The 12588-nt window shown below is 33.6% G+C and overlaps 2 protein-coding genes across 2 annotated transcripts; both read left to right on the forward strand.

Moving 5' to 3' along the window:
• The first annotated feature begins 1611 nt into the window (after positions 1 to 1611).
• On the forward strand, positions 1612 to 2202 carry LOC132733164 (protein GVQW3-like). The gene has a single exon (XM_060719758.1). It carries the CDS (start codon positions 1612 to 1614, stop codon positions 2200 to 2202), a length of 591 nt encoding a protein of 196 aa, XP_060575741.1.
• Positions 2173 to 3095, forward strand: LOC132733168 (histone-lysine N-methyltransferase SETMAR-like). The gene is made up of 2 exons (XM_060719763.1): positions 2173 to 2310; positions 2477 to 3095. The coding sequence occupies exons 1-2, from the start codon at positions 2236 to 2238 to the stop codon at positions 2852 to 2854; spliced, it is 453 nt and encodes a 150-aa protein (XP_060575746.1). The 5' UTR covers positions 2173 to 2235; the 3' UTR covers positions 2855 to 3095.
• The last annotated feature ends 9493 nt before the right edge of the window (positions 3096 to 12588 follow it).

The raw sequence follows: 12588 nt of genomic DNA on the forward strand, positions 1-12588 counted from the left end.
AGAGTGGAAAAGATTACTTCATTGGAAAGTTTGTTACGGTCATAAGTAAAATGTTAAACAATATAACGCCTCCAAGTTCTGTACAGAGACTTCCAAGAGACATCGAAAAACATTATTCTAACTTCAAAGCAACAGAACTTCAAACATGGCTCCTGTTTTATTCTTTCCCTTGCCTGAAAGGTATTCTACCAGATAGATATTTACAGCATTTTTGTCTTCTATCAGAAGGTATATACCTACTTTTGGGTGATTCAATTACTTCAGCTGAATTGGTCAGAGCTGAAATAATACTTGATAAATTTTACAACATGTTTTGTGAATTATACTAGTATCCACTAGGCTCCTGCGGACTGAATGTGCGTAACATCGGTGCACATCTTGTTTACTATGTAAGACAGTGGGGCCCACTTTATTGCTGGGGTTTCTTTGGTTTCGAAGACAACAACGCAAATATACTCTTGTCTGTTCATGGAACTGGTGATGTGACACGATAAATAGTTCAAAATAAAATATTTGATTTGTGTACAAGTGTGAAGAAGGAGGTACATGAAAATCCTGTTTGGAAACCTTATTTATCCAAGATTAATCTTAATTATGCAAGCAAATATAAGTCAAAACCAGATCCAAGTTTAGAGGGTGGTATCTTGGCTTGTAAATTAAATTCGGTTCAAGAGAAACAGACAGTTCTTCCAAAAGTTGGAGCTAATAAATGTGAAGATTGTAGAATGGCTTATCGGGCGGTGATTAAAGGTAACACTGTATATTCAGAAAAGTATACGCGCATGAAAATAAGAAATTGTCACACTGTATTATGTGAAGATGGAGTCATATCTATCAAATACTTTATTCAAAGTAACAAAATATATGCAGTTGGGACACATGCAAATTTGAGAGAGCCGGTACATCCATTTAATGATGTTGGATTTCATTTGTTAAGTATTGAAATTGGTAAAGACATAGATGTTGTGTGTGTTGATTCAATACAAGAAGAACGTTTTGTTATTCAGCATCCATATTGTGATGACAATTACATTAGTCGTGTACCAAATTTGTATGGTCATTCAGTTTTTAAGTAAGAAACGGCTGATTTGTTGTGAGATTTTAATGCACCAATTGACCTAGGTTTACAAAAAAAACAGTTAAATGGTTTGATTTATAATTTTACTTAAGTACAAAGTACTATTGCATCTTGGTATTAATTATTGGTTTTTGATTTGTCAACATTAAATTTTATTGTTACAGAGTATATTTTGTTCACCTTTTAAAAGTAGTGCTTTGATGGTTTTTAATTTCTGTAACGGGTAACCGGCTTTGTAGTAACCATACCATTTCTGGCCAACTGTTAATTAAAAATATTTGGAAATTATTTTTCACATGAAACATGCCCGCAACACGTGTACGGAGCATTTCAGAATTAATTTGATTTTTCTAAAAGTGAATAATTCTCTTTCATGAATGTCTCAAAATACTGGCGCCAAAACGTCGTGATTTTTGTACGTGACGTCAGCTGAACGTTACTAGAAAACAACTGCAAAAATTCAGCGTGATCGGATGACGTATCGCCATTTTGTGCACGATTACTCAAGCCACGTGAAAATTTCTATACGAAAAATGTCAACCTCAGAAAAACGTACGGAGCAGCGGGCAGTAATAAAATTCTGTGCGATGTCTGGAATGACTCCGACTGATACCTGGAAGTTTTTTAATCAGAAAGAGGGTGTTCATAATTGTTCTAGGACACTTGTGTTTGACTGGCACAAGCGTTTTAGGGAAGGTCAAACGGAAATTACCGATAGTGCACGAAGCGGAAGACCGGGTAACGATCAGCGCTCAATCCAAGATGTGAAGGACGTCATCGCCAAAGATCGGAGAAAGTCGATTTATGATATCGCAGACACCGTCGGGCTTTGTCATGGAACTGTACATATGATAGTGACGAAGTTGTTTTTAAACATGAATAAGGTATGCGCCCGCTGGGTACCTAGGTTACTTACAGATGAAAACAAAGCAACCCGTGTAGACGCTTCCCGAGAATTATTACGGCGATATGATAGAAACGGCGAACGATTCCTAAGGCGCATTATCACTAAGGATGAGACGTGGGTGAACTTTTACGACCCGGAGAGTAAACGAGAGTCGATGGTATGGCAGCGACCTTCATCACCCCCCCCCCCCTCCCTCCGCAAGAAGGCGAAAACCTGAAAGTCGGCGAAGAAAGTTTTGTATATTTTCTTCATGGATAGCCAGGGTATGCTGTTGCAACATACAGTGCTAAGATCGGCGACAGTCAACAAAGAGTACTATCAAAAGGTAAGCATTAATTATGTCGCATGAAATGTTTTTACTAAATTTCTATGTTTATTTATATGTAAGGTGAAAAGTATATAAAATATAACAAAAAGTGAAAAAAACTATTTTTTTATATAATTTGCCGCATTTGTGGTAGTTTCAAATAAAATGAATTTGTTATTAACAGGTTGTGCGGAGGGATCTAACGAACGCTATCAGGAAAAAGCGAGCAGGGTGCGACATCGAAAATTTAATTTTTAATCAAGATAACGCTCCAGCACACCGCGCAGACGAGACTCTCCTTATTATTGACTTCTTAGGATATGAGCGGCTACGTCATCCCCCTTATAGCCCCGATCTCGCCCCCTTAGACTTTTGTGTTTTCCCTAGACTGAAAGCAGATTTGAGGGGTCGGAGGTTTGATACAGAAGATGAGATCAAAAATGCTGTGAGGTCCACAATAAGAAGTTACACTCCAGAGTGGTATGCAGACATTTACCGGAAGTGGGTACAGCGGCACAGGAAGTGTACTGAACACAATGAGGACTATTTTGAAAAAGCATGAACGTGACGATAAGTTGTTTCTGGAATATGAACGTCACCTGAACGTCGTTTGCGTCGTCGACGTCGCCGAAGTGCTCCGTACGTGACATAGTGTATAACTTTAACGGGGTGTTAAATATGTGTAACATTTATGAAAATCATTGACTCTTATATATTCATGCAGCGATTTCTCTAAATTTTAATGTGATATATGACATTATAAAAACATACACAAAATAACAAAGTTATCGTAAGACTCCGGGAACTTTTTGACCATGCCTCGTAATTGTTGTTTGATAATGGTTAGACAATAAAGAGAGACTGCTTCCGACATATATTATGTCGTTTGTTGTATATTATGCTCTGCCGATACATTTTCAGTTTGTTCTCAATTAATCAAATATTTCTTCTTGTAAAGTTGTTATATTTAATTTTACATTAAAGCAAATACATTTGAAACAATTATAAAACACCTTTGACTGATGTAATGATTATAAAGAAATGAAAATCTAGTTAAACCACTTAAATTTCATATATTCATTGTATTTCTAAATGTGTTTTCCTCTTGACTGTTTATTTTGATGAAAAATTAACAATGTACATAGTATCACACTTTATCTATTATAACGAACCCTCCTAATTATGTTGCAAATGGTCATTGATATAGAGAATATAAAGCCGTTAGAGCAATAGCACCTTTATTTGACAGTCCCATGTTTTACAAACATCATGAAATCTCAAAATTAAGCGTTTAAACTGATATTTTGATCAATGTTTACATCCATCATTCACTTGATAACGTCATGAAAAAAATCAGACCACATAGGCACCGATTTCACTGACATTAGTTAGTACAAAATGTGGCTCGAAAATTTGAACATAAAAAAGTAACTTCATAGGGAAACGTGTAAGAGGTTGACCTATGTTAAACAGTAAAAATACTTCTTAATTTTGGTCAAATTATGCTATTGTCAACTTTTTAAACATACTTATTGAAGTTGTTCTTCATTAACTGGACCTTCAACAGCTTGTCTAGAGTTAAATTCCCTGCCAAGGAGTGAGCGTCAAACTTAGAAACCAAATTTAAAGGAGGTTCGTTATTTTGACACATGTGACAGAATCTCAAACTAATTTGGAACGAACTTGAAAATCAAACTGACCAAATATGACATATTGTATTTGGCTGTGGACAAATAAGTTTTAACTAGAGTACATGTGTGTAAATGTTACTCCATTAACGATGTTTCTTATTGAGGTATCAAATGTTGCTAATAAATTCTCATATTAAAATTCATTAATAACATGTAATGATAACCGTAATGTAGCGTGATGTTGTTTATTTTGAAAAGCAGGTATACAATGTATTTAATTGGTAAAAATGAAATTCAGCAATAGGTATACGAGCGTTTAAAATTACATACTGATGCCTTATTGTGTATACATGTCAAGTGAAGCTGATGAAAAGCAATATTGCAGATGTTCGCCATCCAAGTTGATCAACGCTATTTCTATGGTTCAAAGTGGTGTAATATCAAAGAAGATAAAAACGGCAATGATATTAGGCATATCGAGGAGAGCCCTGACTAAGATAAGCTTAGTGGAATTGCACAAACTGGTTTGAATCCAAACAATGCGTGCCGACTGCAACAATACAAGTTGCACGCTTATATATGTTATGAAGTAAAAATTAACAAGTCAAAGATCATTATGTATGGAAGAAAAACACTTGTAGAAGACAATTTACCTGGAAAAAACATTTGCCGGTATCGGTTATTTTAAAACTGAACGGCTACAGGCTACACCGGCTCCCTAGTTAAGTGGCAGACTTGCTTTGACTTTGGGCAATTAGAGATACATAATTAATTATAATCAATGACGAGTATGAACTCTACTGATTATGTATTCAGAGTAGGCCTATGATTTAAACTAGTAATAACTAATGTAAAAAGGAAATGTTTCCGCTATACATCCTGTCCGTGGTACATAGTGTGCACTGCTGGCGCAATGTAATTTGAAATCCCCGCTTCAGAGATTAATAATTAACCATTTTCTCTATAATTAAATTATGTGAGTAAGACATACAAAAATGGATCTTCATTGGTGTATAATATTGATAAAAGCCATGATTACAGGCAATGATTATCATTAAGATATTTTGTATTTGGTCATTTCGATTAAAAGGTAAAAAATATCGTAAACATTTAGGAATGAAAATCGAAACGAATCTGTTTAAACGTGTTACCATGGGGTCCTTAATGACAATGATGAATCTTTATGAATTCTAAATTCTAATAAAAACTGAGAAGGGAACAGCTCATCAAATTTGATAACACATCACTCTAATACTAAAACTTGACTTTCTCTTATGTGCAGGGAACATCTTCCAATGAACAATTTAACCATAGGCAGAGAAGTAAAATACAATGTTTAATATGTTTTTTATTTGAAATGAGTACGTTTTGCCTTGGGTACATTACGATTTGTGTACCAATAATTTTACAAAAGTGGGTGGGGCCAGTCTGTCAAAATAAACTTTCTGAGAAAATAAACCTTAAAATCTCACATTTGCGAACTTTCATAGTTTTTGTCACTCTCACACAGATTCATTCTAAAGTCATTACAAATATGAAATAAAATAGTTTGTTTACATATCAATAGATCAGCTAGAGTTTGTTATGAACTCAACTTTAAAAAAGAAAAACCAGAAAGCAGAGTATCAAACAACTTAAGAAAGATTTGAAGCATACCTTTGTAGCAGTCTATGAATTTAACTAAAAGTTTGTCAAAACAATTTGATTCCTCTTTTACAATTTCCTTTTTTGTTCGTCTTAGCCTCATTTTCTAAAACAAATATTGGTAGTGACATCATCAACATCCTGGCACTCTCATTTAGGTTAAAGACAACTAAATTACTAATAACATGTCAAGGGCTTAGCTGCCCAATTTAAGAACACACACAACCAAATATGTGTTAATTACAAAAAGATGTTAAAAACTGAAATGCATTTTCGTATTTTATCCTAGCAACTTTTGAATTTTAGGTGATCAAACTTTCATGGATGCTAGAAACCATGAATAGAATGTTAATGAGTAGATAATTGTATTCAGTATTTACGAATATTCCAGCAGTCATAAACAAACTTCTTAAAAAAAGACAAACAACAAAAAAAAAACTAATAAGTGAAAATACCTCGAATTGAAACAGTGAAAGTAGTATCATAATATACACATTTACATTTGAATTCCGAAGAATTCCTTAACTGAATTACTCCCTGAACCATCACACCCTTTGTGGAAATCTTACTGATATTAAGATGTAGCATTTGTTTGTACATATTCCGACAGTGACACACGTAAGTAATGGTACTAAAAGAATTTGAATATGAGAGGAACTTAAGTGTTAACTAACCCTTTCTATAGTATAAGTGTTGGCATGGACATTTTGACTGAAGTTTTATTAACTCAATATTTCTGAGAAATATTTGAAGTACCGCAGGGTGTTCACTAGCCATGAAATCCTGAGGGTCATTTTGACTAAGTTTTACTGACTTTAAGGCCATTCCCAATGATTTTAACAAAATTTGACCCTCAAGTTAAAATCCTGATGGTCAAATCAGGCTTTTTGGAAATTTGAAGGGTCAAACAGTCATTCAAGGGTCAAACGGACACCCTGACAGTACCTATATTGTACTCATCATATTATCTAGACATATCCGTTTCTTGCATGACTGCATTAGAAAGGGTTTCCAATTTGTTTTATTTACTCACTAATACTAATATTATTTCAATCATTATTGCTAACATGACTAGATCTACACAATGTATGCAAAGTTATAGCTGTGAATATATTGGCAAGTTATTGATAAGAAATTTTCTTTTCTTTTAGTATCTTATAGTCCACAGATGTAGATAACATCTATGTTATAGATCTATGTCTTTACTAAAACTTGTAGATTTATCTTTCTAAACATTGCTGATCGGTAACTTTAACCAGGAAAGAAAAATAAACGCGGAGCCTGTGGTCTGTGCGTTAAGTTAAAGGTAACATACAAAATGGTTTAGCAGAATATTTAGTTCATATTGTTGAGCTAATTTTCTGATTTTCGTCTCCATAAACATAAGATGTTCCCAAAACATAGACATTTCTAAGCAAATAGAATATGTTATACTTTATAAATTTACACGAATTGAATAGTAGGACGAGCCGTAATGGGGGCGAATCGTATCGTTTTGTTATTGCAGCAAGAATATGAACAAAAAGTACTAAAATAAAACAACAACAAAAATCGCACACACCTTTCTGCTTATCTTTTATAACGTTGACAAATACGGCCTTTAAATCTACAGTTTTTAATTTAAAAAATACAGCTACTTTCAGAGCACTATCGTACATGTATGATAATAAAAAAAATATTTTTTGCTGTGAACGTCCGGGAAATAAACAAAGTGGTGATATGTACAATAGTCTACAATTGAATCGTAACATGTGTACGTTTTTGCCTAAACAAAACCTACTGCACCTTCTCCCGACGACAATTTAATGATTTTTATTAAATAAAATGTCCTCTGTAGGAAAATAAAAGGACACACTTACCTGACAAGCGTAATCCAAAATGGCGGCTTGTTGGTGAAAATATTAACCAATTAGGTAACTCCTAACATAGATCATCTAAAAAATAAAGCGGTAACGTTACTCTATCACTGATTGGGTAAAATTTTACATACCTCATCACGTGGTAGTACTAAATTGATTATATTGTGTGTATGAAGTCCTTTAAGACCTATCAAAATGAGGACTCCCAAATTTTTAAAGGAACAACAGAAATCGTTTTTTCGAAGCTAAATCGAAGAAAACAATCTGAGGACCCGTGTGTAAGTCCCCTTAATCGCAACCGTCCTCAGACGGTAGGTCGTTATTCTCACACAGGTCCTGTCATTGACAGCTGAACGAACACACGCACACACACACGCACCAAAGTACGCACACACACACACACACACACGCACATACACACACACACACACACACAGAGTAAAGCCTGGGACAGAAAAGCAAAAGCTATTTTCCTTGAAGCACGGGGGAAAAGACGCACGTAATTTAAATGACGTCAGGCGTTTAATGACCTTGAGAATTCTGGGCAAACAAAAGTAATTGTATTTTATACTCACATTGCTGTGTAACCTTTTAACCATTATATTAAAGAAATAACATTCGAATAGAGAAATATGTCATAAAGATCAAAATACTACAACTAAATTATATGCGCACGAGTAATCAACAGTCTAAGATGTTTGGTCATTGAATACGAAACTCATCGGGAAAACCCAATTTAGCCATTGAATATGGTAGTATTATTTATTTTGTTGACTAGTGTATAAACCAATGAGATTGCAGCTATTTTTATACAATATAATAAACTTTAATAACTCATATAAAATCCAATTTTAGATTAAGTTTTTTAATTTTGTTTTGCCACAAAATGGTTCTCATGTTACAAACACATGTTTCTACATTTCTAAAAAGACTGCAATATCAGGCAGCTTTTAGCCAATCGAAAATATCTAAACAATAAAAACGAAATTTAAACTTTAAAAATGAACAAAATGTGAATGATATTGTTATACATTACCAAATTGGTTCGTGACTTATGTGATAACGTTTTACATGTTAATGTTGGATTTGACAATGTATTACTTACTATATTGTTTTAGATTGATTGTGTACAATGTATTCGCCTAATCATATCAAAAATGTGTATTGATTGTAGTACAATGCTGGAAAAATTAGTTCATTCATTTTTTTCGAGGCGTTTCTCAATTGCTGCATTGCAGCAACATATGTACTTGTATGAGTTTGAGTAAGAGAAATGATTTATTGCGGGATAACATGATTAATTTTGCTGGTATCAAAATGTTTTGCATAGAAAATCAAAACATACATATACATATGCTAAACAATTCTGTGTTCATTTTCTTTTTTCAATTTGTCGCAAAACCTTGGGTATTTATATGTTTCCCTCGCTATTTCCCGCACAGACGTAATTTCGAATTTACAATCTCGTAAACAATTATACATCGAATAAAGAAATAAAACGACGAAACCACTGCGCTGAATACCAGTGCGCCGTTTCTGAACTTTCCTGTGTGTGAGAATGCTTCTCCTATCACTCCAGATATTTTGCGAATGAAATCGAAACAGCCAAAATGGTTAGACTTTTATTTGGTGATATCCATCAAGGTAGTTTTCTATCACATGTTGCTACTCTTATGACATGTCATATTACATTCATCAGAATCATTAATTTACATTTAACCTATTCCTTGGCAGCCTTTTTATGCTTGTGTAAAACCTCGTTTGAGTTTTTCTCTTGTGGAGTATAAATATAATGACCAGGGAGTCATTATTCTTTTAAAATATCATTTAACGTCGTTTTACTGGCCTTTCAACTCGGCATGGTGAAGAAATCGACAACTGGTGCTTACGATACGAACTTTGGTTAACACACTGCCCTTAGTAATGTTAACTTTTTACCTATGCCTGTCAACGACGTGCACAAACCGAGGAGAAGAAAACGCAGATGATAGAAAGAGCATGTGAGGATTTGTTTGAAGCTTTGTCAGTGAAGACAAACTGGTTTTTACTTTTTAATGTGCATAATCTTTTCAAGAGTGTAATTGTTTTATCCTTCGAGAAACGAAGGACTCCAAAATATTGTTGTGCATATGTTCGTGATGCATAACAATAAATATGAGGTAGTCGCGGTTATTCCACAGAAAGAGTCATTTATATAAGGTTACTGTAACAAAATAATTGGTTTAGAATTTGCATATATTTTACTTATATCTATAAATGTTTGTAAAGTTTCAGAAGTGGGTGTTTGTTATGACTTTCTTTTCCTTGCGAATAACTTTTAATAAATGTTAACAAGTCATGGATTTATACGAAATATTGAAATTTTAACGAGTGACACGGAACTTGGTAAACGATAAAGAGATTAGAAAAAAACTTCGTATTTGAGTCGCATATTTGATACATATGTATAATCTTTTAAGCATTGATGTACACTAAATAACATTTATGTTTAGTCAAATTTTCAAATAAATTACATTGTAAAAATACAGAATCAAACTTGCACATAACTAAACTTTGTGTTGCAAATGCGAGACAAATAAGAAAGAACTAAGACAAAGAAAATGCATCGTGTTTCTTCTTTTTATCTGTCGTGTCAGCATGATCGCATGTGCTTTTTCGTATTAATAAGGAGGCGTGTTTGAGTATGAATCACCTTGCGTGATAGTTCTAGTTGTAGATATTTTCTACGTATTGTTTTATGACAAATGTCTCTGATCATTGTAACTTCAGTACAACACAATTTGTGAAATGTGTTTGACTACTAATAAGTATCCCAGGGCAAACACTAATTTTGACAACAGTGATATGAATAATATAATTGTAGTAGACCGCAAAATGATGCTACATATGAATTATTTAAATTGTGGGCATTGTTCTTTCAGAGAAGATCTTTTGCGACATTTAACCGTACAAAAGAGAGAGAGAAGAAACGGACAAAACGACAAAATTTAAAATGTTGCAGGATCGGAAGGATATGTCTATGTACACTAAAAAGAGACCCTAGGGCGTTGCCATTTTTGATGTCATTGGTATGACATATGTATTTGGTAGAGCTTTACTTAGTCATGCTACATGCCAAATATCTAAACTCTTGGAATTTAGTTAATCAAAAGAAGACTTGAATGTTTAAGCACTGAGCATAGCAATTTCAATGAAGACATTTTCAGACATTATTACTATACAATATGATAAAAAAGAATCGATTTAAAAGCGCCCAAAACCCGTGCATGGACGGTAGAGATAATTGAAAGCTACACATTACGTCCCTCCCAGCATTATGTTACTTTCGAAAAGGATTACAAGACTACATGCAAAAATCTCAACCAAGGCCATAGTACTTTAAAAAAATAGGATTTTAAAGACATGAAAACGTTATATAAAAGTCCACATAAACTTAGTGATTTCCTGTGTATGTCCATTTATGACCCTAGAGGCTTGACTTGCATACATTACTTGTATCGCAATCAATTAACCAAATGCTGAATGCCAAATATCTAAACTAATGACATTATTGTTACACAAAAGGAGATGAATGCATTTACCTAAAAGTATATAGTATCGCGGGACGGACTCAATATTGATCAAAGGGAAATGATTAATATAATTTATGTTGAAGGCCACAAGATGATATCAAATACCTTAGCTCTAGGTATTGCATCATCTGAGAAGTCTTTGGCGATGTTTAATTGTACAAGTCTGTATAAATTACAAAACCCGTCAAGTGGGATTAAATTTGATCCTAGATGCCTTACTTGTACAAATTTGTAGACGACCAGGTGATGCTTCATGTCTAATATTTACGCTTTGAAAATTGTCCTTTCTAAAAAGTCTAATACATGTATTTGCTTCTGTGAGCAAAAACACAATAAAGATCATATGACGCATATCCGGCATAAATGATGGGGGAAGACGACCTCAGATGTCCTTCCATGCATTATTAGGAAAACCAAGTAGAACCACCGAGGTTCCGTAAGCTGATTGGATAGCTTCCTCACATTCAGAAACCCAAAGTCCCTTTCGGGATTCGAAACATCTTGGCATAGGCCGTCCTGTGCCGGGACATATATTACTTCATTAATGCTGACTTAGCAAATACCAAACGCAATTACCTTTACTAAATGGACAAACCTTTTAATTAGCAAGTAAATAACATGATTTGCAAGATTATTTTATCTCTTCATGGTGATAAAGATAAGTCCATTCAGATCCATTATGCTTGGCCATTTGAATTTATTTTCCTATTATTTGACCACAGATAATAGTCTACAATACTTAGTATTATTAGGAAGTTTGCTCAATCTCCCACCAACAAAACCTTAATCTTTTATTAAAATTAGTTACTTGTCTCATATTTCTCAGGACAATCATCATCAGCAAAAACAATTTAATCACGTTTGATTATACATTTTGACCGATGTGGTGTTTGTTTTCATCATAACATTTATCGAGGTTATCTTAGCCGAAAAACACTCAACAGATTTGTTTTTTAAACTGTTATCATAAATTTAAAAACGCGAATATTATTTTCTATGGTTTGAGGTATTAAAGTACCTATTCGAAATTATACTTTAAAGTATTTCCGTCTGTAATAATAAGTCATTGATAATAGCGTTCTCAACAGGCTTCTAAAATGTTTACCTGATATTCAATATTCGAACATAAATCAAGTACATAATATCGTATCATTTAATTGATAACACAGAAAATTTATAAGACTACCTGATAATGCAATACGTTATGTAACATTGTGCTAAAGTCAAAATGTCATCACTGTGTAATGTCAAGCCTGCCACTGATAATAGACTTGCTCAATTCTCAGCACAGCCATTTTGTTACATTTTAAAAGTTCTGAGATATTAAAGGAACTCCACTGAGGTTTATAGGCGTACAAACATAAACTTTAAATTTTTTACATAGATAAACATGATCACTTAAAACAGAAATACAAATAAAATATAACCAAGACATAAACAAGACATACATTGAAAATCATATGTTTGTGCTATGCTAAGTCCGATTTGAGTGAAAAGCGTTTAAACGCTTTTCAATTTTTGATCACTTTTCACTATTATAATAATTATTCTGGAAAAACGGAGCGAGCTGATGATCTGATATTTTGCACA

Source organism: Ruditapes philippinarum, unplaced genomic scaffold, assembly GCF_026571515.1.
Source record: "Ruditapes philippinarum isolate M1 unplaced genomic scaffold, ASM2657151v2 ctg794_1_1_1_1, whole genome shotgun sequence".
NCBI classification, from domain to species: domain Eukaryota; kingdom Metazoa; phylum Mollusca; class Bivalvia; order Venerida; family Veneridae; genus Ruditapes; species Ruditapes philippinarum.

Excerpts from the sequence above, each read along its gene's own strand:
- LOC132733164 (XM_060719758.1), top strand. The coding sequence starts at position 1,612 with ATGTCAACCTCAGAAAAACGTACGGAGCAGCGGGCAGTAATAAAATTC.
- LOC132733168 (XM_060719763.1), top strand. The coding sequence starts at position 2,236 with ATGGATAGCCAGGGTATGCTGTTGCAACATACAGTGCTAAGATCGGCG. Across the intron at positions 2,311-2,476 it reads ACAAAGAGTACTATCAAAAG|GTTGTGCGGAGGGATCTAAC; the intron begins GTAAGCATTAAT and ends TGTTATTAACAG.